Source organism: Bombina bombina, chromosome 7, assembly GCF_027579735.1.
Source record: "Bombina bombina isolate aBomBom1 chromosome 7, aBomBom1.pri, whole genome shotgun sequence".
NCBI classification, from domain to species: Eukaryota; Metazoa; Chordata; class Amphibia; order Anura; family Bombinatoridae; genus Bombina; species Bombina bombina.
The window spans coordinates 202,175,229-202,201,846 of NC_069505.1; the positions used below are offsets into that span (position 1 = coordinate 202,175,229).

At 41.6% G+C, this 26,618-nt stretch overlaps 1 protein-coding gene across 1 annotated transcript in view; it reads left to right on the forward strand.

Annotated features, from left to right (window-relative positions):
* LOC128635824 (embryonic protein UVS.2) overlaps window positions 1-13,782 on the forward strand; it is a 106,001-nt gene extending 92,219 nt beyond the window's left edge. Inside the window, exons 11-13 of the mRNA XM_053688933.1 lie at window positions 10,210-10,328; window positions 12,795-13,020; window positions 13,665-13,782. Coding sequence (XP_053544908.1) covers window positions 10,210-10,328; window positions 12,795-13,020; window positions 13,665-13,678 — 359 coding nt within the window. The 3' untranslated portion in view covers window positions 13,679-13,782. The remainder of the gene's footprint in view (window positions 1-10,209; window positions 10,329-12,794; window positions 13,021-13,664) is intronic.
* Window positions 13,783-26,618: the final 12,836 nt, after the last annotated feature.

Here is a 26,618-nt window from a genome sequence, read left to right on the forward strand (position 1 = left end):
AGACACCATGTCAGTTGACGAGAGAGGTCAAGGAGGACTTGAAGGTGTGGCGAACTTTCCTGGAGGAATTCAATGGGCAGGTGATCATGCAGGAAACAGGCTGGTCGGACGACCAGCTGTGTTTATTTACAGATGCAGCAGGAGCGCACGGTTTTTGGGGCCTATTTGAACGGCCAGTGGTGTGCGGGCAGATGGCCCGAAGTATGGGGGCCGAATGGGGCCTGACCAGGAACTTAACTTTTTTGGAATTATTCCCGCTGGTCGTGGCCCTAAAAATTTGGCCGGAGCAGCTGGGCAACAAAAGGGTTTGTTTCCATTCGGACAACCAGGGAGTGGTATGGGCAATCAACCGGTTTAACGGCGAACTCGCCGGCGGTGATACGGCTCCTGAGGGTGTTTGTTTTGGAGTGGCCTGAGATGCAATATATCTTTCAGGGCGGTGCATGTCCGGGACGGTTTAACGTTATTGCTGACGCTTTTGTCACGATTTCAGTGGGACAGGTTCCGGGAAGTGGCCCCAGAAGCGGAGCGGGACGGAATTGCATGTCCAGAGGACTTGTGGTACCTGGGTTGCCAGGAATGGTGAGGTTAATCAGAGGGGCATTGGCTCCTAACACATGGAGGGCTTACGCCCGAGTGTGGAAGCAGTGGGAGCGGGTGCTACTGGATGAGCAGTGCCAAGGATACAGGAGGAGTGATTTCCTGTTATGGATGAGCTGGGTAGGGTTCCTGGGAGAGGGAAGGGCTATCGCCCTCTGAAGTTCGGAAGAGGATGGCAGCAATGGCTTTCCTTTTTCGATTGCTGGGTATTGAGGATCTTACAAAAAATTTTGTGACCAGAATGGCAGTCAGGGGGATGTGTAGGAGGGGATTCCGGACGGATGGTCGGAGGCCAATTACTTTTGCAATTTTGCAGGGGTTGGTGTCGGAGCTGGATAGGGTGTGTTCCTCAAGGTATGAGGTTCTGTTATTCAAAACTGCGTTTGTACTGGCTTTCTTTGGAGCGTTCAGGGTGTCGGAGCTGGTGGGAAAGAACCGTTGGGATGCGAGCGGAATGGGTAGGCAGGATGTAGCGGTGGCGGAAGGGGGCAGTAGAGTTTATGGGTCAGGAGGTCCAAGACGGACCAGGAGGGTAGAGGGACAGTAGTGGTTTTGCAGGCAATTGGCGGGGATTGTTGCCCAGTACGGGCGGTGCGAGAATACCTAGAGGTGGCCGGCTCTGGGGCAGGTCCGTTGCTGGTACATGCGGACGGGACGTCACTGTCGCGTTTCCAGTTTGTGGCAATAATGCGAAGGGTCTTGGGTTTGATGGGAATTGGGGGGCCCGGAGTTTGGTTCGCATTCGTTCAGAATAGGTGCGGCGACGGAGGCGGCTAATTTGGGGGTTGGATGCTTCGGTGATTAGGAGGATTGGGAGATGGAGATCAGAGCGTTTTCGGGGGTATGTGAGACCGGGTTTGGTGTCCCAAAGGGGGGGGTACTGATAACTTTTAATTTGTTTGGCAGAGCCGGGGAAGTGTTGGATCGTAGGACATTCCTATGTGTACTGGGCGAGGAAGGCAGCGGCAGTGAAGCCAGATGGGACTCAGTGGGCTTTGGCAGGGACCATGTTATCATCAGATGGTTCGGGATTCGGGGGCATGAAATGGTCCCAAGTGGTGGGCACGGTGGTTGAGCACGCCAGGCTTTTCTCCCCCCCGAAAGTATTAGTGGTGCATTCAGGCGGAAATGACTTGGGATGTATGCCACAAAAAGAACTGATTGAGGACATCAAAAGAAGTTTCGATAGATTGTGTCAGCTGTTTCCAGGTATGGTCCTGGTTTGGTCGGAGATTGAGAGTAGGGTAGTTTGGAGATCGGCGTGGGATGCAAAAAAGCTGGAGGCTTCCAGGCGAAAGGTCAATAGGACTATATCTGGGTACGTAAAGGGGCTAGGGGGCGTTGGCTTACGCCACGTAGAGTTCGAAGGGGAGTCGGGTAAATGTTTTTGCCTAAAGGATGGAGTGCACCTCAATGAAGTAGGGCTACATTTATTTAATTTTACTCTTCGGGAGGGAATAGAAAAGGCCTTAGCTTTGGTTGGCGGTACTCGCTAGGGAGCGAGTTGTGGCGGAAGTGCTTGCTAATTTCTGTTGAGGCTTACGCCTAATGGAATATGGTGGCAGTTATGGAGGTGTAAGCTAAGGAATGTGAGGAACGCCCAGCCCTGGAAGGGGTGGGGGCTTATAGGAAAATAAGAGCAAGCACTGAGGTGGATTGTAAATATTGTTGAAAGTTAAGTGAAATGTTAATTTATTGGTTTGTTTAATAAATAAGCTGCGGCCTTTTCTCTCCCAATCAGGTGTTGTGTGTTTATTGATCAAGTAACGAGTAGTGGGAAAATGTGGGGTCAAGAAAAGGCCCCGGATGACAGCATGGAAGAAGGGCACCTGTGACCCCACTTCACCCCCAGGAGTGGATTATTCCAGAGGGGTGGGGTTGGGGAACTGTTATAAGTCCCAGCACTGGAAGTGAGGTCACAGGTGCCTTTCTGGAGCAGCACGGTAGGAGGTGTGTCCCGCCCTCCCTCCCTGAATGGTGAATTAAGTGATGTTGCAGCGCAGGCGGAAGTGCTTGCTAATTTCTGTTGAGGCTTACGCCTAATGGAATATGGTGGCAGTTATGGAGGTGTAAGCTAAGGAATGTGAGGAACGCCCAGCCCTGGAAGGGGTGGGGGCTTATAGGAAAATAAGAGCAAGCACTGAGGTGGATTGTAAATATTGTTGAAAGTTAAGTGAAATGTTAATTTATTGGTTTGTTTAATAAATAAGCTGCAGCCTTTTCTCTCCCAATCAGGTGTTGTGTGTTTATTGATCAAGTAACGAGTAGTGGGAAAATGTGGGGTCATAAATCCGTCTCTCAAAACAGGTAGAACAGAATAATGAAGTCAGTTAAGCATACAGCATATACTTCCAGCAGGTGAGTACTCACACTTAGGAGAGCTATAACAAAGCTGTCAGTTGTCAGACGGTTTGGTACAAAGACCGACATCTCCCATAGAAGTACTGGAACTCCCAAATAAAAAATATATTTATTAAAAACAGGACCGTATTACGGACATCAATTGCAGGAGTAATAACAATAGCACAAACACATCCACTATTGTTATTACCCCTGTGATTACTGTCTGTAATACCGTTTAAGAGCACTGTGAGTGCCCTGTGTCCAATCATATCCCCCTGAGTCAAGTCGTCTCCATCTTGGTCCATTAAATCGCTCACCTTCTTAGACTTTTAAACTATATCCTATATTTTGTTATTTAGATAATATACAGTTCGTGTGTTTTTTAGTTACTTTGTATATTTTAGTGTATATGTCACCTATAAGTGTTTTGTTTTTTGCTGTGAGACATATTATTAGTAGCTGTAGTGGCAGTATTATTAAACAAAAAGAAGAAGAATCAGCATTGTCACCATAATAACCATAATAATTATAATGTCATTTATTTCTAAAGCTCTTCCAAATTAGTAAGAAAACACAGATAGCTAAAAAGTTTTTTGATTCAGAGAAAGGAAAAGAAAGAAACGAGCTAATTCAAAATATCATAAATGCTGTTTTTTTCTTCTTATTGTGATAAATGTAACATGGGTTAAATAAATAACGTAGGGAATCCATTGAAAAATAAAGGGCTACATTACACATAGAGCGGCCTTGTGCTAAGAATAACACACAATCTGGTTTTTCAAGTTAATGGTTACATTTTTTGAATGCTCTGTATTTTAAATAGATAGCACAGGGAGCGCTTTTATCTTTCTCATTGTGCTCCTATTACAAGTTAAAACAAACAGGTGAGTAAAGTGTTGAGTGCCATCCAAAATGCTGCTGTAAAATGTAGGGCTATTTGAGATCTGAAGTAAAACAATTATTATTAACTAGTCCTAAAGCCCGTTCACATGGGCCATTTTTTTTGCAGTACAGCGGTCCCACCCCTTGCTCTCTCTCTCTCCCCCATCTCTTTTGCGCTCTCTCTCCCCCTCTCTTTTGAGCTCTCTCTCTCTCCCCCATCTCTTTTGCGCTCTCTCTCCCCCCTCTCTTTTGAGCTCTCTCTCTCCCCATCTCTTTTGCGCTCTCTCTCCCCCTCTCTTTTGAGCTCTCTCTCTCCCCCCCTCTTTCTCTCCCTCCACTCCTCTCTTTCTCTCTCGCCTCCTCTCTCTCTCTCTCTCTCTCTCTCCCCCTCTCTCCCCTCTCTCTCTCTCTCTCTCCCCCCCCTCTCTCTCTCCCACCCTCTCTTTTGTGCTCTCTCTCTCTCCCTCTCTTTTGTGCTCTCTCTCTCCCACTCTCTTTTGCACTCTCTCCCCCTCTCTTTTGCGCTCTCTCCCCCCTCTCTTTTGCTTTCTCTCCCCCCTCTCTTTTGTGCTCTCTCTCTCCCCCCTCTTTTGCTCTCTCTCTCTACCCCTCTTTTGCGCTCTCTCTCTCTCCCCCCTCTTTTGCGCTCTCTCTCCCCCTCTCTTTTGCGCTCTCTCCCCCTCTCTTTTGCGCTCTCTCCCCCTCTCTTCGCGCTCTCTCCCCCCTCTCTTTTGCTCTCTCTCTCCCCATCTCTTTTGCGCTCTCTCTCCCCCTCTCTTTGCGCTCTCTCTTCCCCCTTCCTCTCTCTCTCTCTCCCCTCCTCTCTCTCTCCCCGCCTCTCTCTCTCTCTCTCTCTCCCCCTCCTCTCTCTTTCTATCTCCCCCCCCTCCTCTCTCTCTCTCCCCCCCTCCTCTCTCTCTCCCTCTTTTGCTCTCTCTCTCTCCTCCTCTTTTGCTCTCTCTCTCTCCTCCTCTTTTGCTCTCTCTCTCCCCCCTCTCTTTTGCGCTCTCTCTCTCTCTCCCTCTCTTTTGCGCTCTCTCTCTCCCCCTCTCTTTTGCACTCTCTCCCCCCTCTCTTTTGCGCTCTCTCCCCCCTCTCTTTTGCTCTCTCTCCCCCCTCTCTTTTGTGCTCTCTCTCTCCCCCCTCTTTTGCTCTCTCTCTCTCTCTCCCCCTCTTTTGCGCTCTCTCTCCCCCCTCTTTTGCGCTCTCTCCCCCTCTCTTTTGCGCTCTCTCCCCCTCTCTTTTGCGCTCTCCTCCCCCTCTCTTTTGTGCTTTCTCCCCCTCTCTTCGCGCTCTCTCCCCCTCTCTTTTGCTCTCTCTCTCCCCCATCTCTTTTGCTCTCTCCCCATCTCTTTTGCGCTCTCTCTTCCCCCCTCCTCTCTCTCTCGCTCTCTCTCTCTCCCCTCCTCTCTCTCTCCCCCCGCCTCTCTCTCTCCCCCCGCCTCTCTCTCTCCCCCTCCTCTCTCTCTCTCTCTCTCTCCCCCCCTCTCTCTCTCCCCCCCTCCTCTCTCTCTCTCCCCCCTCTCTCTCTCCCCTCCACTCTCTCTCCCCCTCTCTCCTCTCTCTCTCTCCCCCCTATCTTTTGTGCTCTCTCTCTCCCCCTCTTTTGCTCTCTCTCCCCCCTCTTTTGTGCTCTCTATCTCCCCTCTTTTTGCGCTCTCTCTCCCCTCTCTTTTGCGTTCTCTCCCCCCTCTCTTCGCGCTCTCTCCTCCCCTCTCTTTTGCTCTCTCTCTCTCCCCCATCTCTTTTGTGCTCTCTATCCCCCTCTCTTTTGAGCTCTCTCTCTCCCACATCTCTCTCTCCCCCCCTCTCTTTTGTGCTCTCTCTCTCTCCCTCTCTTTTGTGCTCTCTCTCTCCCCCTCTCTTTTGCACTCTCTCCCCCTCTCTTTTGCGCTCTCTCCCCCCTCTCTTTTGCTTTCTCTCCCCCCTCTCTTTTGTGCTCTCTCTCTCCCCCCTCTTTTGCTCTCTCTCTCTCCCCCTCTTTTGCGCTCTCTCTCTCTCCCCCCTCTTTTGCGCTCTCTCTCCCCCTCTCTTTTGCGCTCTCTCTCCCCCTCTCTTTTGCGCTCTCTCCCCCTCTCTTCGCGCTCTCTCCCCCCTCTCTTTTGCTCTCTCTCTCCCCCATCTCTTTTGCGCTCTCTCTCCCCATCTCTTTTGCGCTCTCTCTTCCCCTCCTCTCTCTCTCCCCTCCTCTCTCTCTCCCCCTGCCTCTCTCTCTCTCCCCCTCCTCTCTCTTTCTATCTCCCCCCCTCCTCTCTCTCTCTCCCCCCCTCCTCTCTCTCTCCCTCTTTTGCTCTCTCTCTCCTCCTCTTTTGCTCTCTCTCTCTCCCCCCTCTCTTTTGCGCTCTCTCTCTCTCCCTCTCTTTTGCGCTCTCTCCCCCCTCTCTTTTGCTCTCTCTCCCCCCTCTCTTTTGTGCTCTCTCTCTCCCCCCTCTTTTGCTCTCTCTCTCTCCCCCTCTTTTGCGCTCTCTCTCTCTCCCCCCTCTTTTGCGCTCTCTCCCCCTCTCTTTTGCGCTCTCTTCCCCCTCTCTTTTGCGCTCTCTCTCCCCCTCTCTTTTGCGCTTTCTCCCCCCTCTCTTCGCGCTCTCTCCCCCTCTCTTTTGCTCTCTCTCTCCCCCATCTCTTTTGCTCTCTCTTCCCCCCTCCTCTCTCTCTCTCTCTCTCTCTCCCCTCCTCTCTCTCTCCCCCCGCCTCTCTCTCTCCCCCCCGCCTCTCTCTCTCCCCCTCCTCTCTCTCTCTCTCTCTCTCTCTCTCTCTCCCCCCCCTCTCTCTCTCCCCCCCTCCTCTCTCTCTCTCCCCCTCTCTCTCTCCCCTCCACTCTCTCTCCCCCTCTCTCCTCTCTCTCTCTCTCTCTCTCTCCCCCCTATCTTTTGTGCTCTCTCTCTCCCCCTCTTTTGCTCTCTCTCCCCCCTCTTTTGTGCTCTCTATCTCCCCTCTTTTTGCGCTCTCTCTCCCCTCTCTTTTGCGCTCTCTCCCCCCTCTCTTTTGCGCTCTCTCCCTCCTCTCTTCGCGCTCTCTCCTCCCCTCTCTTTTGCTCTCTCTCTCTCCCATCTCTTTTGTGCTCTCTATCCCCCTCTCTTTTGAGCTCTCTCTCTCCCACATCTCTTTTGCTCTCTCTCTCCCCCTCTCTTTTGAGCGCTCTCTCTCCCCCCTCTTTTGCTCTCTCTCTCTCCCCCCTCTCTTTTGTGCTCTCTCCCCTCTCTTTTGCGCTCTCTCCCCCCCTCTCTTTTGCACTCTCTCCCCCCTCTCTTCGCGCTCTCTCCCCCCTCCTCTCTTTCCCCCATCCTCTCTCTCCCCCCCTCTCCTCTCTCTCCCCCCCTCTCCTCTCTCTCCCCCCTCTCCTCTCTCTCTCCCCCTCTCCTCTCTCTCTGCCCCCTCTCCTCTCTCTCCCCCCTCTCCTCTCTCTCTCCCCCTCTCCTCTCTCTCTGCCCCCTCTCCTCTCTCTCCCCCCCCCTCTGCTCTCCCCCCCCCTCCTCTCTCTCCCCCCTCTCCTCTCTCTCCCCCTCTCCTCTCTCCCCCCTCTCCTTTCTCTCCCCCCCTCTCCTCTCTCTCCCCCCTCTCTCCTCTCTCTCCCCCCTCTTCTCTCTCTCCCCCCTCTCCTCTCCTCTCTCCCCCCTCTCCTCTCTCTCGCCCCCTCCTCTCTCTCTCCCCCTCTCCTTTCTCCCCCCCTCCTTTCTCTCCCCCCCTCTCCTCTCTCTCCCCCTCTCCTCTCTCCCCCCTCCTCTCTCTCCCCCCCCTCTCCTCTCTCTCCCCCCCTCTCCTCTCTCTCCCCCCCTCTCCTCTCTCTCTCCCCCCTCTCCTCTCTCTCCCCCCCTCTCCTCTCCCCCCCTCTCCTCTCTCTCCCCTCCTCTCTCTATCTCTCTCCCCTCTCTATCTCCCGACCGCGCCCGACTACGCCCCCTTCACGCTTGGCCACGCCCCTTCACGGCCATTCCCGTCGGTCACGCCCCCTTCACGTTGACTCATGCCCGGCCACGCCCACTTCTGCCGCAGGCGGCAGATCAGCTAGGTAGGGAGTAGGACTCAAAGGCCAGGTGTGTTTGTCCTTGTGCTGTCTCTACTGCGCATGACAGCTTCGGACAAACACACTTAGCCTTTTATATAATTGGATAGTATAATGCAGAACTACATGAAAAATTCCACTACCTGCATACATAAGTTTAGTGCACCACTGGCTTAGCACCAGAGCAATAGCTGACATGAATTGTATTGCGCACCACTATAGAGGTCTATTATGTGAGAGATTTAGCGCACCCACTCAATCTGACATGCAGACGTTAGCACATCCTAAACTATCACTCAATCTAACATGCAGACGTTAGCACATCCTAAACTATCACTCAATCTGACATGCAGACGCTAGCACATCCTAAACTATCACTCAATCTGACATGCAGACGTTAGCACATCCTAAACTATCACTCAATCTGACATGCAGACGTTAGCACATCCTAAACTATCACTCAATCTGACATGCAGACGTAAGCACATCCTAAACTATCACTCAATCTGACATGCAGACATTAGCACATCTTAAACTATCACTCAATCTGACATGCAGACGTTAGCACATCCTATACTATCACTCAATCTGACATGCAGACTTTAGCACATCCTAAACTATCACTCAATCTGACATGCAGACGTTAGCACATCCTATACTATCACTCAATCTAACATGCAGACGTTAGCACATCCTAAACTATCACTCAATCTGACATGCAGACGCTAGCCCATCCTAAACTATCACTCAATCTGACATGCAGACGTTAGCACATCCTAAACTATCACTCAATCTGACATGCAGACGTTAGCAAATCCTATACTATCACTCAATCTGACATGCAGACGTTAGCCCATCCTAAACTATCACTCAATCTGACATGCAGACTTTAGCACATCCTATACTATCACTCAATCTGACATGCAGACGTTAGCCCATCCTAAACTATCACTCAATCTGACATGCAGACGTTAGCACATCCTATACTATCACTCAATCTGACATGCAGACGTTAGCCCATCCTAAACTATCACTCAATCTGACATGCAGACGTTAGCACATCCTATACTATCACTCAATCTGACATGCAGACGTTAGCACATCCTAAACTATCACTCAATCTGATATGCAGACTTTAGCACATCCTAAACTATCACTCAATCAATAAAAAAATAACTGGTAATGTGAGCTCAAAAATAGAAGCCTTATTGATTACGCTCAAGCAACGCTAAAGCACAAGGGCTCTAAGAGCTCTAATATTTTTGCACTCTACTTATAATCTAGGACAAAACATGCTAATAAAATGTAGTATTTAAAGTAGAATGTCCCTTAAGTAATATACATTAGCTCCATCCAATACCTTGTTTATGTCTGTTGTTAGTAGTTATAACAGGCTGTGGGAGGGGCAGGCCGTACTGTGTCATAGCAGCCCAATGGCATGACATGTGTCACCATGATTTGTATAGTATTGGGGGATTACAGCGGGAAAAAAATTCCAAAATGGGACCAGTTTAAAATATAGGATTGCAAACCATATGTAAAATTGAAATATGGTCATTTCTCAGTACATACTCAAAAAAATGATCCTATTGCAAACTGTACTTGGTTAAATCCTTCTTCTGGTTACATGGCTCTGAAAGTTGTATGTTTGAAAAGTATCTTCCCTGAAGAAAATTAGTTTTCACATTATGGGGGATATTTATCAAAGGTCTGGCGGACCTTATCCGACAGTGCGGATCAGGTCCGACAGACCTCGCTGAATGCAGAGAGCAATACGCTCTCCGTATTCAGCATTGCACCAGCAGCTCTTGTGAGCTGCTCGTGCAACGCCGCCTCCTACAGATTCGCGGCCAATCAGCCGCCAGCAGGGGGGTGTCAATCAGTTGAATTGCAGCGATTTAGACCGCTGCTTCATAACAGCTGTTTCTGGCGAGCCTGTAGGCTCGCCAGAAACACGGGCCCTCAAACTCCATCTGGAGCTTGATAAATGGGCCCCTATAAATTTAGGTTTTGAAAGCAGGTAGTAATGAATGCACCCGGTGCCTTAAATTCACCAGAGAGAGCATAGGAAAAGCCATTTATGTACAGGATTACCCATTTGCCAAGAGCCACTATGTGGCCATAAAGTTTAGATGAGAACAAGTTAGGAAACCACAGTTATTGAGAAACTGATTATATATAACGTGCTGCAATTCAAACATCCTAAAATCTTGTCCTGTTAATGGGCCCTAGAAGCAGATAATGACAGAGGAGCAGAGGACTGAGAGCTGAAAACATAAAATCAGAGTATAAATCAAATAGGATCAAGCATACTTCTAATTGTATAATGCTCTGTGAGTTGTGTCCTGGCAAAATGCTAGCACTGTTTCTTGTTCTCTATGTAGTGGATTGTGGTGGAACCTACACAAAAGATAATGGCACAGTAACCTCTCCTGGATACCCTGATTTATACCCCAATTATGCGAATTGTGTCACTACCCTATGGGCTCCAAAAGGGCATCAGGTGAGAAAACATCAGCAGATCACACACATTATTGTATTTTATACCATATTATTTTGTTTATTGATTTTTTTTATGTATTATTGGTTGCAGGCTACCAAATATCTTTTTCTATTGCTTTTGTAAAACTCCCTACCACCTTAAAGGGACACTGAACCCAAATTTTTCTTTTGTGATTCAGATAGAGCATGCAATATTAAGCAACTTTCTAATTTACTCCTATTATCAATTTTTCTTTGTTCTCTTGCTATCTTTACTTGAAAAAATAGGCATCTAAGCTATTTTTTTGTTTGAGACCTCTGGATACCACTTTTTTTATTGGTGGGTGAATTTATCCACCAATCAGCAAGGACAACCCAGGTTGTTCACCAAAAATGGTCCGGCATCTAAATGTACATTCTTGCACTTCAAATAAAGATACCAAGAGAATAAAGAAAATTTGATAATAGGAGTAAATTAAAAAAATTGTTGCTTAAAATTTCATACTCTATCTGAATCACAAAAGAAAAAATGTGGGTTCAGTGTCCCTTTAACTCCTTAATATAGCGAAGAGACCTTCTGACCTCTACAGTGTCTTCAATGCAACACTAGTATAAAGTAATTCATTAATACATTTTATATGCTTTTTAAATTATGATATTTTTTGTGAGCCCTATGGTAATGTATGCTTTGCTTTCACATACTTAAATGCAGGGAACACTCCTTTGAGAGACTCACTGTTCTCAAGATAAAAACTGCCTTTATAGAATTCGGACAGGGGCTTCATAGTACTAAGCAGATTTTCTGCAGAATACCACAAACCCAGAGAGCTGTATAGAATCACACCCCAAATTGCTTCTTGATCTGAACTAAATAATATTGGTTTTATGTCACCATCCACCTCTGCTGCAAATGGAAATAATGCATTCTACTCATGGGTCAAGTAGAGGGGGAACGCATGGGAACGGAGTTTCTGCACTATTTTTGCAGGAGGAACTAAGTTCCCACTGGACAGAGAACAGAAACACTTCAGTAAAAACTGCTGTAGCTGGGGGGAGGAGCTGAAGCACAGTCAAGTTAGAGTAATAGTGAGATCCTCTAGTAATGGGCAGTAACACTTCCTACAATACACTAAACGTAAGACTGTCAGCTGTCCTGCTGTGTTATCACCCCTGTTATGAATATTATCTTTATTATCTTTTATTACACATGGTTCTTACATTTCTGTGTGGCTTGCCCTGGGGTTATTTAGCTCCCTTCAGCAGAAATAGGACTATTGCACATTAAATGGATGAGACTCTGTGACAGAGGAGGCTTTTTAGGCCCAAAGGCAACCATTCGACCCTTCATTCAATTTAATTTGCTTTCATTAACCAAAGTGTATAAATTATGTACATATAAATACAGTGTGTGTGTGTATATGGTTCTTACATTTCTGTGTGGCTTGCCCTGGGGTTATTTAGCTCCCTTCAGCAGAAATAGGACTATTGCACATTAAATGGATGAGACTCTGTGACAGAGGAGGCTTTTCAGGCCCAAAGGCAACCATTCGACCCTTCATTCAATTTAATTTGCTTTCATTAACCAAAGTGTATAAATTATGTACATATAAATACAGTGTGTGTGTGTATATGTGTATATGTGTATATGTGTATATATATATATATATATATATATATACAGTATATATATATATATATATATATATATATATATATATATATATATAATATTAATTGTGAGAAATGGTGGAAGTCTTGGTGAGTTCCCACACTTTTTTTTGTAGGACTTGACCCTTGATTCTACTTACTTATTAATAACATTAATTGCAATTGATAAGTTACTTAAAGGGACACTGAACCCAAATTTTTTCTTACGTGATTCAGATAGAGCATGTCATTTTAAGCAACTCTCTAATTTACTCCTATTATAAATTTTTCTTCGTTCTCTTGCTATCTTTATTTGAAAAAGAAGGCATCTAAGCTTTTTTTTGTTCAGAACTCTGAAGAGCACTTTTTTATTGGTGGATGAATTTGTCCACCAATCAGCAAGGACAACCCAGGTTGTTCATCAAAAGTGGGCCGGCATCTAAACTTACATTCTTGCATTTCAAATAAAGATACCAAGAGAATTAAGAAAATTTGATAATAAGAGTAAATTAGAAAGTTGCTTAAAATGTCATGCTCTATCTGAATCACGAAAGAAAAAGTTTGGGTTCAGTATCCTTTTAAGGGAACCGAATCCCATTATTAGGTTTTATTACTTAATCAAAATTAACACCAACATCATTAAACATCCCCTTTTACTTATTGATTGAATTATATTATCAACAAACCGAAATGTTTAATGTCTAATTTTTAGAAAAACAACTCATGTAATAAAAACACAACTAATGCCATTTATTTGTCTCATGGGCGCACACAATACAATATGCAGTGATAGTAAGTGACGGTGCTTGGCGGCGTTTCTCAGACATTTTACCTTCCCTAGATTGTTTTGAACTTCACTTTCTTTGACCTGGAACTTTCCACTGAATGTTTGTACGATTACCTAATTATTAATGATGGAAGCAGAACAACATCTCCAGAACTGGGCAGATTCTGTTGTGACGTTCATGTACCCACTACTGTGGTTTCCAGCGGAAATGTGATGCTTCTTCAGTTCCACAGCGATATTTGGTTCAATAAACTAGGCTACAGTGCAGACTACTTTTTTGGTAAGAATAAACTATATTATTGTATTGTGTATTAATATTCATATCAATATATATTGAATTTCTTATTTAAAGATACATTAAACACATTATTGTATTTTATGATTCAGTTAGAGTATACAAGTTAAACTTCTTTCTAATTTACTTCTGTTATCAAATTTGCTTCATTCTCTTGGTATCATTTGTTGAATGAGAAACAATACACTACTGGGAGGCTAGTCAAACACTTTGGGGAAAGCAATTACAAGAGACATATATGTGTCCCAGTAGTGCACTGCTGCTACTGAGTTTACCTAGGTATGATTTTCAACAAAGGATATCAATAGAACAAAACAAATGAGATAATAGAAGTAAATTGGAAAGTTCTTTATAATGGGATGATCTACCTTGATCACAATAGAAAACAAATTGAGTTTCATGTCCCTTTAATAGATTTTTTTGTCTGTCTAAAAATCCATGATCATTGATATATGCATATAATTTATAGGATGTGTGTACATCTTTCACTTTCTTGTGTATACAAGTACCCAAGATTGGTTCTGCTTTGCTTAGCCGAGTACACCAACGAAAGATGCAATCCAATTTCTGTAAAAATTGTCTGTTTATTAATTACATTTTCTAACGGTGTCAAATTTTTCCTTCATCAGTGAAATCTTCATAACTCTGCAGAGACGCTAGTGGTCATGAAAACTAGAAGAAATCAAGATAATTAAATGTTTCTTGGCTTTCTGTAACTAATAAACTTTAGAATCTTAAGAACGTTCAGTCTCGTGTATAGCATTCTCTGGATAGTGTAATGTTACCAAATAAAAACTGTTGCGGTTTTGCATATTAGAAATTATTTATAGGGCAAATGTTATAAATAGAGCAGCTTTACTCAACCAACAAAATCAATAATTCAAAAAGTAATAAAAACAAAGTATGGACTAAGATTTATACAACAAAGCTTCAGAGTGATGTGAAACATTTGTTTTATATTCCATCTAAAAGAAACTGTTTCAAAATGTATTTATATATTTTGTTCTTGGAAAACAAATGGTTCTGTTCAGAATAAGTCAACTTTTTGTGGGAAATGCTCTTACCAGACAGTGGTCTAGAGTCAATAATATTAATTTGTGAAGCTAATATCTTAATGACAAAAATCTCTGCAATAATGTTTGTAACCGACTCTCCTCATCTACTAGTGACAAAATCAGCTCTATTGTCATGTGACACCCATCGTCCACTCTCTGCAGTTACTGCGAATAAAATGGCGTACCCTATTCAAGATAAGCCTGCTATCCTACACAACTCTGCATGATCAGGGAGCAAGCTATTTAAAAGAATTACAGGTGCCCTATGTCCCAACTCGCACTCTTCAATCAGCACATGCCCAGAAGCCAAATTCAACAAGAATTCAACAAAAACGTGGTTTGCAAACTTTTAGCCATACCGCTCCATCTCTATGGAACACTCCCAGCACAGTGAAAGAAGTAACCTCCCTGGACATTTTTAAACAAAGACTCAAGACCTACCTGTTTACACAGGGATATCAGAAATAAAACATGTAACTTCTAACTTTGTTACACAACTGTACCTTATGTAAAGGGCTTTGTGTCCAAAACAAAGAAAGTGCTATAAGTTGTTGTTATTATTATTAGTATTGAAATCAATGGATCTGCTTCTATCTCGCAACCAATAACTTGTCATAGCAAAGAACAACTTACACTGTTAAAAAATAATGGCATGGCAAACATGTTTTAAGACATTACAAACAGTAATATATTCCAAAAAAAGAAAACTTTAAAAAATGTTCAACAACATAAAATATTAAATAAAAAAGAGACAACCTTCTCAGCTTTCATATAGTGAGACATAACTGTGAGACAAAATACTTCACACGGGCAGTCTTTTTAAATCCTACATGTTAAATGGACAGTCTACACCAGAATGTTTATTTTTAAAAAAGATAGATAATCCCTTTATTACCCATTCCCTAGTTTTGCACAACCAACACAGTTTTATAAATACACTTTTTACCTCTGTGATTACCTTGTATATAAGCCTCTGCAAACTGCCCCCTTATTTCAGTTCTTTTGACAGACATCCATTTTAGCCAATCAGAGCTGGCTTACCTGAACTCCACGTGCGTGAGCACAGTGTTATCTATATGATAAACATGAACTAACATCCTCTAGTGGTCAAAATGCCCTGAGAGAAGAGGCAGCCTTCAAGGGCTTAGAAATTAGCATATGAACCTCCTAGGTTTCGCTTTCAACTAAGAACACCAAGAGAATAAAGCAAAATTGGCGGTAATAGTAAATTGGAAAATTATTTAAAATGACATTCTCTATCTCAATCATGAAAGTTTATTTTGGACTAAACTGTCCCTTTAAGTCATGGTTTCGATGAAAAATACTAGAGGTATGCACGGGCGAAAAATTTGGTTTTACCAAATATTTTGTAACAAATATTTTAAAGAATTATCAAACTCTGAATGGAGCTTGATGCCCCTGTTTCCGCACAAGCCTTCAGGTTCGCTGGAAACAGCAGTTATGAAACAGCGATTTAAAGACCCCTGCTCCATAACTGGTCTGCTGCCTCTAAGGCTGCGGTCTGCAATCCGCACAATTCTATACAATAGGGCTGATTGACACCCCCTGCTAGTGGCCGATTGGTCGCGAATCTGCAGGGGGCCGCATTGTGCAATGTTAAATGTCGACAGTGTATGCAGTCAGCATTCAGTGATGTCTGTCGGACATGATACGCTACAGCGTATCAGTCGGACAGACATTGAAAAATCGGCCCCTTTGTTTTTTTAAATTTTCATTGCCCATGCCATTCTGTATTAGTTTTGTTTTAAACTAAACCAATACTGAATATTTGTGGAACATTTACATTCAGTTTTGGTAAACAAATGAAACTGTTGTCAGTATATTTATGAAAATCTAAGTAGTGCTCTCCAAATAATATATCAGCTTATGGCAGGGTTATAACACAATACAAATGATAATTTTCCTTAAAAATAGAAACCCTTAATCAACATGCACCTACTAGACCATACAAATAATATAAATATCTGAATTCTTTTATTTAGTTAATATCCATGAACATTTTTGAAATATATTTGCAATAAAAGGAATATGAAATAAATTTATATGCGCTTGAAAACTATTTAAATATGCTATGCAAAGTTTATACACGCTTATCTTTAAAACCAACCTTTCATTCAGACTGCATTTAAAATATTACAATGAGATCTAAAATAGCAGCTAACAAACATTCAGCAATATGATTTACAGTGCTAACTTAAACAATAGTACAATATACACTTCTATTAAAAACATCAGAAATTGTATATATTATTTATGTAAAAACCCAATTCTGAGTTATCACTCTATAGTTGTACAGATAAAATAATTTAGCAGCAAGGATTTGTTTAACCCTACACAGGCTGAATACTAGTAAAATGCAGACTGCCCTCTTTCTTTTTATATATATACGTTACCAAGGATTCCTTGTTTCATCTCAGAAAATATATAAGTACATTTTTGCAATCACTGAGAAAAAGGTAGATCAGCTTGTTCAGAATGAATGTATTTTGGACGCCCAGCAGTATATCATTCAAGTCAGCAAAAATCTGTGTCTCTTCTAAAATGCATCCACTTAAATAACTTTTTCACTCATTTATGAAACCATGGGAGTGGCCCTACGAGATCTGACCATCCCATTGGTTAGGTGGGATGTCTATTTGGATTGGCCCTTGGTCACCACGGAAACGCATCCTTTAAGCAGTTAAATTTCAACTGCTATAACGGTATCGGCCTTTCGGTGGCAGCAGACAGCACAAAACAAATTCATCCTTAACATTTCTAAACATTTTTAGACAGTGAAATATTTCTTTAAACTTTGTGATAACTGCCATAATTTCTTGTATTAATCTCTCTCAACATCTATCATAGATGGAGCAGCATCAGATCAATTCCCTGATCGTTTTGATATCAAATATATTCTATTATTTATGTTGTATTATATTAAGGCAATTTAATACTGCTAATTATTTTGAAATTTATAGCATTTATATATTTAATATATTTTCACATGATATAGTATGTTCTATGTCTCCCACAGTCCTTGCATGCAGGAATTTTTCCCGTGGTCCACTTGAAAAATAGAAAATTTATGTTATATATATGCACTTCAAATATGGGATTAAAAAAAAATGGTCATTTAATCTATACTAATTCTTAATTTATTTCCTATATAAATATCCCCTGCAGCAATTATCTATTTAATATAATGTGTTTAATTTCAACATATATATCATGAATCATTTTAAACATACATGGAAAACTGGCATTGTTCCCTTTGCAAAATGTATTTAATTCTATTTGTGTCACCTTCCCCCTAACTGTGTGTTTGCAACACATCTTACTTTGAAATCACAAAGATTTAGGTGACAAATTCCAGAGGGCCCTTGAACACATTCCTTTCTCTCATCACCAAATGTCTTGGAGTTATACAACTCTGCATATATAGTCAAATGAGTAGGGAAAAAAAATGTTTGTGTGTTTTACACCACAGGAGGTGGTGCTTCAAAAGCTATGCTGATTTACAATCCTGATAAACGTGTATTCACCCAGCTAACCCATCTGGTAGGGGGTTGGGACCCCCCCCCGTGGATTAGAAGCTGTGTTCAACAAACTCATGTTCAATTAATCCTGAGGTCTCATCTAACATATACAGTGCATAAAATATACATATATATATATACATATATATGTATACATATTTAATATTCATCATAATATTCATATACTCTGACACTGTTCCTTTGCTACAGGTGAAAAAGTTCACTGTAGTGTTAAATACTTATCGTTAGTGTGCTAGAGAGCTGATCTAATCCGATTCTTCTTCACAGAACCCTGGTGCTTGCTAATAGGAGGTTTAGCACAACGGATCTCAGGGCCTGAGACCTTCATCTTTAACACAGGCCCTGGGATCTGCTGCGCTAAGCCTCCTATTTTTAAATCTCTGTAAAGAAGGATCAGGATTAGCGCAGCTCTCCAAAGTGCTACAGGTAAGTATTTTAAACCATAAAGTAATTTGAAGGAAACAGTATTTATCGTTTTCTTTAAGTGATGGTTTAAGTTACAGATATCTATATCAAGTATTGCATTAGTTGAATAAAATCAATATAACTTTCATTCATCGTTTTAAATAAATTTCTGTATAAATCAAGCTATAAGCTTTATAAAAGCAATTTTTCAGCCTCATATAGTCAACCCATATTTTTTCTACACTGAACCCCAGTAAAGGATCCCTCAATGTTGATAAGTATGAAACAAACCTATATGAAACAGTTTTATTAATATGATTTATGCTCTTTACATTTATATGCAAAGTTTTATTATTGAATCAGGTAAGTTAATCAATGCTGGATTGCCCTTTATAGTCACAAATATTTTATTTGGTTATTCCTGTTAACTTGGTCTTATCTGTTGACAATAACACTGGGTCAATCAGGAATCTGGTAATAATATCATTTTCTTATGGTTTGCCAGGATTATTAGTTTACCTGATTCTTGCCGGCTATGCTGAGAATTTAAATAACAACAAATTCTGTTTCTCTATTATACATGCAAGCTACTGCAAATAAAATAATTTAGTGATTGTTTTCATTAGTTTTAACCTGATAATCATTAAATCATTGTAATGATGTATGTTTATTGATTTGCTTTATTCAAATATTGATTATTATTTCCAATAATTATTTTAATAAACTAGGTTTGTTTATTGATCTGGTCTCAGTTTAGTTAATAGACAAATCAGAACTAAAAGGATTCAGGTTTTTATATATATTATCCTTTGCAAATGATATAATTCAGAGTGTTATTAAATTGCACACATTGCCCCTGCAAACTTGGTAACCGCTATTATATAAATATTGAGTTACATTATCAGAATGATATAGAGGTTTCATAATATTTATTGTCTCTTAACACATAATACACTTTGCGGGTATACTACTGAAATAATAATAAAAATAATAATAATAATAAGGTTAATATTCACAACACTGCTTTTTTACGCCTGCTGCTATTACGAATCACTGCACACTTCTTTGGCCTTACCGCAAAATGACTTACGTAAACTTCGTAAAGTCTTTTTTCTCTGGGACTTCCATAGCGCCGTTATTATGAGTCTGTCCTGGGAGGCCAAAAAGTGAGTGGTACACCCTACCCTGTAAGAGATCCGTAATGCATACTAAAGTCAGTAGTTAAGAGTTTTATGGTACAACGCTGTAGCATAAAACTCATAACTAAAGTGCTAAAAGTACACTAACACCCATAAACTACCTATTAACCCCTAAACCGAGGCCCTCCCGCATCGCAAACACTATAATAAAAATTTTAACCCCTAATCTGCCGCTCCGGACAACGCTGCCACCTACATTATACTTATTAACCCCTAATCTGCTGCCCCCAACATTGCCGACACCTACATTATATTTATTAACCCTTAATCTGCCGCCCCCAATATCACTGCAACCTACCTACACTTATTAACCCCTAATCTGCCGCCCCCAACGTCGCCGCCACTATATTAAAGTTATTAACCCCTAAATCTAAGTCTAACCCTAACACCCCCTAACTTTAATATAAAATAAATAAATCTAAAGAAAATTACTATTATTACCTAAATTATTCCTATTTAAAACTAAATACTTACCTATAAAATTAACCCTAAGCTAGCTACAATATAACTAATAGTTACATTGTAGCTAGCTTAGGGTTTCTTTTTATTTTACAGGCAAGTTTGTATTTATATCAACTAGGTAGAATAGTTATTAAATAGTTATTAACTATTTAATAACTACCTAGTTAAAATAAATACAAAAGTACCTGTAAAATAAAACCTAACCTAAGTTACACTAACACCTAACACTACATTATAATTAAATAAATTAACTAAATAACAACAATAAAATCAATTAAATTAAATTAAATTAGCTAAAGTACAAAAAAACAAACAAACACTAAATTATAGAAAATAATAAACAAATTACAAGATATTTAAACTAATTACACCTAATCTAATAGCCCTATCAAAATAAAAAAAGACCCCCCAAAATAAAAAAACCCTACCCTAAACTAAACTACCAATAGCCCTTTAAAGGGCATTTTGCGGGGCATTGCCCCAAAGTAATCAGCTCTTTTACCTGTAAAAAAAAATGCAAACAACGCCCCCAACAGTAAAACCCACCACCCACACAACCAACCCCCCAAATAAAATACTATCTAATAAAACCTAAGCTCCCCATTGCCCTGAAAAGGGCATTTGGATGGGCATTGCCCTTAAAAGGGCAGTTAGCTCTTTTGCAAGTACAAACCCTAACCTAAAAATAAAACTCACCCAATACACCCTTAAAAAAACCTAACACTAACCTTCTGAAGATCGACTTACCGGGAGAAGTCTTCACCCAAGCCGGGCCGAAGTCCTCAATGAAGCCGGGAGAAGTCTTCATCCAAGCCGGGCGAAGTAGTCCTCCAGACGGGCAGAAGTCTTCATCCAGATGGCATCTTCTATCTTCATGCATCCGGAGCGGAGCGGCTCCATTTTCAAGACATCCGACGCGGAGCATCCTCTTCATCCGATGACTAAAGACGAATGAAGGTGTCCCTTAGATTCCGATTGGCTAATAGAATTCTATAAGCCAATCAGAATTAAGGTAGAAAAAATCCTTTTGGCTGATGCAATCAGCCAATAGGATTGAAGTTCAATCCTATTGGCTGATCCAATCAGCCAATAGGATTGAACTCGCATTCTATTGGCTGTTCCAATCAGCCAATAGAATGCGGGCTCAATCCTATTGGCTGATTGCATCAGCCAATAGGATTTTTTCTACCTTAATTCCGATTGGCTGATAGAATTCTATTAGCCAATCGGAGCTAAGGGACGCCATCTTGGATGACGTCACTTAAAGGTACCTTCATTAGTCTTTAGTCATCGGATGAAGAGGATGCTAGGCGTTGGATGTCTTGAAGATGGACCCGCTCCGTGCTAGCTGGATGAAGATAGAAGATGCCGTCTGGATGAAGACTTCTGCCCATCTGGAAGACCACTTTGCCCGGCTTGGATGAAGACTTCTCCCGGCTTCGTTGAGGACTTCGGCCCGGCTTGGATGAAGACTTCTCCCGGTAAGTCGATCTTCAGGGGGCTAGTATTAGGTTTTTTTAAGGGTGTATTGGGTGGGTTTTATTTTTAGGTTAGGGTTTGGGCTTGCAAAAGAGCTAACTGCCCTTTTAAGGGCAATGCCTATCCAAATGTCCTTTTCAGGGCAATGGGGAGCTTAGTTTTTTTTAGATAGTATTTTATTTGGGGGGGTTGGTTGTGTGGGTGGTAGGTTTTACTGTTGGGGGGGTTGTTTGTATGTAAAAGAACCGATTACTTTGGGGCAATGCCCCCGCAAAAGGCCCTTTTAAGGGCTATTGGTAGTTTAGTTTAGGTTAGGGTTTTTTTTATTTTGGGGGGGGGGCTTTTTTTATTTTGATAGGGCTCTTAGATTAGCTGTAATTAGTTTAAATATCTTGTAATTTGTTTATTATTTTCTGTAATTTAGTGGGGGAGTTTGTACTTTAGCTAATTTAATTGATTTAATTGTTGTTAATTTAGATCATTTATTTAATTATAGTGTAGTGTTAGGTGTTAGTGTAACTTAGGTTAGGTTTTATTTTACAGGTAAGTTTGTATTTATTTTAGCTAGGTAGTTATTAAATAGTTAATAACTATTTAGTAACTATTCTAAATCATAAGATAGCTACAATGTAACTATTAGTTATATTGTAGCTAGCTTAGGGTTTATTTTATAGGTAAGTATTTAGTTTTAAATAGGAATAATGTAGTTAATGATAGAAATTTTCTTTAGATGTATTTAAATTATATTTAAGTTAGGGGGTGTTAGGGTTAGACTTAGGTTTAGGGGTTAATACATTTAGTATAGTGGCGGCGACGTTGTAGGCGGCAGATTAGGGGTTAATAAATGTAGGTAGGTGGCGTCGATGTTAGAAACGGCGGTTTAGGGGTTAATATGTTTATTATAGTGGGGGCGACGTTGGGGACGGCAGATTAGGGGTTAATAAGTGTAGGTAGGTGGCGGCGACATTGGGGGTGGCAGATTAGGGGTTAATAAATATAATGTAGGTGGCGGCGATGTTGGGGCAGCAGATTAGGGGTTCATAAGTATAATGTAGGTGGCGGTGGTGTCTAGAGCGGAAGATTAGGGGTTAATTAGGGGTTAATAAGAATAATGTAGGTGTCGCCGATGTCGAGGGTGGCAGATTAGGGGTTAATAAGTGTAAGATTAGAGGTGTTTAAACTTGGGGTTCATGTTAGGGTGTTAGGTGTAAACATAACTTTTATTTCCCCATAGGAATCAATGGGGCTGCGTTAAGGAGCTTTACACTGCTTTTTTGCAGGTGTTAGACTTTTTCTCAGCCGGCTCTCCCCATTGATCCCTATGGGGAAATCGTGCACAAGCACGTATGACCAGCTCACCGCTGACTTAAGCAGTGTTGGTATTGGAATGCAGTAATGAGCAAACTTTTGCTCAACGCTCACTTCTTGTCTTTTATCGACGGGTTTGTAAAAACTCGTAATACCCGGGCTGTAGGGAAGCGAGCGGTGAGGGAAAACTGCTTGTTAGCGCCGCATAGCCTCTAACGCAAAACTCGTAATCTAGCGGTTTATTTTTAATTTTAAAACTTAAATTTTATCTTAATATTTTGTCCGCAGCTGGCGTTTTCAGTGTTAGATGGGTGGAGCTGAACTTGGCCAGGATGCTCTCTACGGATGTGCTGACCCACAGAGAGAACTGACAGATCTGCACTTGTTAAAATTATTATATTCCAGCAGCATTCTATTCTGCTGTTATAATTATCTCTATACGGGAGATTGATGTATCACCCATATTACAGTAATATGACCTATTATTTGTAAGATCATTTTGTGAAGATTTCATATAAAAATTAGTAAACTAAAAACGAACTTGACATCTTACAACAGGGGAAGTTACAGGCTCATTAGCTTGAATGGGGAATTCATTTAATGGGATTGAAAAGTAAATAGGTTAGGAAACCGGTTAACAATATCAAGAATGCAGCTGCTGTCTCGTACAACATAGTACTGAATTAATATACGGCTAGATCACAAGTTTTGTCAGTAAGGCTGTGCGGTGCTAACAAGCCTTTTTTTCTTACTGTTCACTTAAGGCAACGCTGGTATTATGAGTTTTCTGCAAGCCGGCGTCAGCCTCAGAAAAGTGAGCGTTGAGCAAAATTTAGCTCCACATCTCACCTCGATACCAGCGTTGCTTAAATCAGCGGTAAGTTGGCAAAACATGCTCGTGCACGATTTCCCCATAGGAAACAATGGGGCTGAGCGGGCTGAAAAAAACACCTAACACCTGCAAAAAAGCAGCGTTCAGCTCCTAACGCAGCCCCATTGTTTCCTATGGGAAAATAAAAAATATGTCTACACCTAACACCCTAACATGAACCCCGAGTCTAAACACCCCTAATCTTACACTTATTAACCCCTAATCTGCCCCCCCCCCCGACATTGCCGACATCTGCATTATATTATTAACCCCTAATCTGCCGCTCCGGACCCCGCCGCCACCTACATTATACTTATGATCCCCTAATCTGCTGCCCCCAACATCGCCGACACCTACATTATACTTATGATCCCCTAATCTGCCCCCCCCCAATGTCGCTGCCACTATAATAAAGTTATTAACCCCTAAACCTAAGTCTAACCCTAACCCCCCTAACTTAAATATAATTTAAATTAAACAAAATTAATTTAACATAATTAAATAAATTAATCCTATTTAAAACTAAATACTTACCGATAAAATAGACCCTAAGCTAGCTACAATATAACTAATAGTTACATTGTATCTAGCTTAGGGTTTATTTTTATTTTACAGGCAACTTTGTATTTATTTTAACTAGCTACAATAGTTAGTTATTAAATAGTTATTAACTATTTAATAACTACCTAGCTAAAATAAGTACAAAATTACCTGTAAAATAAATCCTAACCTAAGTTACAATTACACCTAACACTACACTATCATTAAACTAATTACCTAAACTACCTACAATTAATTACAATTAAATTAAATAAACTAAATTACGAAAAAAAAACCCCACTAAATTACAGGAAAAAAAAGAATTACAAGAATTTTAAACTAATTACACCTAATCTAATACCCCTAATAAAATAAAAAAGCACCCAAAATAATACAATTTCTGTACCCTATACTAAATTACAAATAGCCCTTAAAAGGGCATTTTGCGGGGCATTGCCCCAAAGTAATCAGCTCTTTTACCTGTAAAAAAAAGAATACAATACACCCCCAACATTACAACCCACCACCCACACACCCCTACTCTAAAACCCACCCAATCCCCCCTTAAAAAAACCTAACACTAACCCCTTGAAGATCACCCTACCTTGAGCCGTCTTCACCCAGCCGGGCACAAGTGGTCCTCCAGAGGGTCTGAAGTCTTCATCCGATCGGGGCAGAAGAGGTCCTCCAGACGGCAGAAGGCTTCATCCAGATGGCATCTTCTATCTCCATCCTTCCGGAGCGGAGCGGGTCCATCTTCAATCCAGCCGACGCGGAGCATCCTCTTCAAATGAAGTCCTAACAAAGAATGAAGGTTCCTTTAAATTACGTCATCCAAGATGGCATCCCTTCAATTCCGATTGGCTGATAGAATCCTATCAGCCAATCGGAATTAAGGTAGGAAAAATCATATTGGCTGATGTAATCAGCCAATTGGATTGAAGTTCAATCCAATTGGCTGATCCAATCAGCCAATAGGATTGACCTCGCATTCTATTGGCTGTTCCAATCAGCCAATAGAATTCAAGGTCAATTCGATGTGATTGTCTTGATTTGTTTCCACATTTTGTCTCTCATAGTTGAGGTATACCTATGATGAAAATTACAGGCCTCTCTCATCTTCTTAAGTGGGAGAACTTGCACAATTGGCGGCTGACTAAATACTTTTTTGCCCCACTGTATATATATATATATATATATATATATATATATATATATATATATATATATATATACTCAGAAAGCTTCTCAAGGCTCTTCAATGGATAATTCTTGGCTGCTGGGGTGCTGGCTGGACTATGCCAGTTAAGGGAGCTGAGGGGGTAAAGGTGGAGTGGTTGGGTTCCTTGTGCAGGCAGGCGAGGTAGCCTGGTGGGGTCTGGGTAGTGAGCAAAGACTGGTTGGGTGACCACATCAGAATGCAACTACAAATTGGTTTCAACTGCCGATATGTGGCTTTTTGAAGTTAACCAACATAGCAATAAGTTTGTGCTATTTCTTCTTAAACATCCTCATATAATTCTTGCTTCAATTATTGGTGAACAACCCCCCCCCCCCCATGCACCTGTATTTAGGTTTATATCACTGTTAGTTGCTTCGAGGTGCTGTGGTCATTGAATAATGGTGGGAGTGGGGTACTTTTGATACGTACTGGCTAGTTTTACTAAATGTAAAGCTGCTAGTCTATATTCATCAAGTGTGCTCACTGGTTATATTATGAGTAATATAAGAGTTCAAAAGTTATTTTCAGCCCTGGATAGTAGGAAAGGTTTAAGACAACAGATACACATCCTGTGACAGTGGGAGGGCACCCCTGACAGATCTAACCAAAAGAGCAATAGATTGGGTTATGAATTATACTGATGTATGTGTCCTTTCCATTTTTACAATAAGCAACTGCTTCTTTTAGCAAAATTGTAATATTGTTCATGGCTACTTTTTTGAGATGTTATATATGGCAATGTAATCAGATATTTAGGTCAGGATTTTTTATCAAACTTTCTAACTGGTTTTGTCCTGAACCTGGATTGAATCCATTATTGTGGCCAATAAATGCAGAAACATATATTTCAGTTAGGTTCATTTACTTCTGAGAATAAACAAAAACTACATGTCCTTAGATGGCTTTTTTAACAGCAAAAGTTGCGCATTTGTTTTAGATAGATAGATAGAGAGATAGATAGATAGATAGATAGACAGATAAATAGATAGAGATAGATTAGATAGATACAGACACAACAATCTCATATAGGACATGCACACACACAGACACAGAAACACGACTCTCCTACAGCACACATTGGGGCATATGTATCATGCTCCTGCAGGCTCGCCAGAAACAGCAGTTATGAAGCTGCGGTCACAAACACTGCTGCTCCATAACCTGTCGGCCTGCTCTGAGCAGGCGGACAGACATCGCCAGAAATCAACCCGATCGAGTATGATCAGGTTGATTGACACCCCCCTGCTGGCGGCCCATTGGCCGCGAGTCTGCAGGGGGTGGCGTTGCTCGCCGTATTCAGCAAGGTCTGGCGGACCTGATCCGCACTTTCGGATCAGGTCCGCCAGACTTTCATAAATAGGGGTCATAGGCACAACATTCTCATATAGGACTGGCACACATACAAAACATTCTCATATATGCCATACTACACTTTCATTTAAGACATACACATACAACATTCTTATATAGGACACACACAGA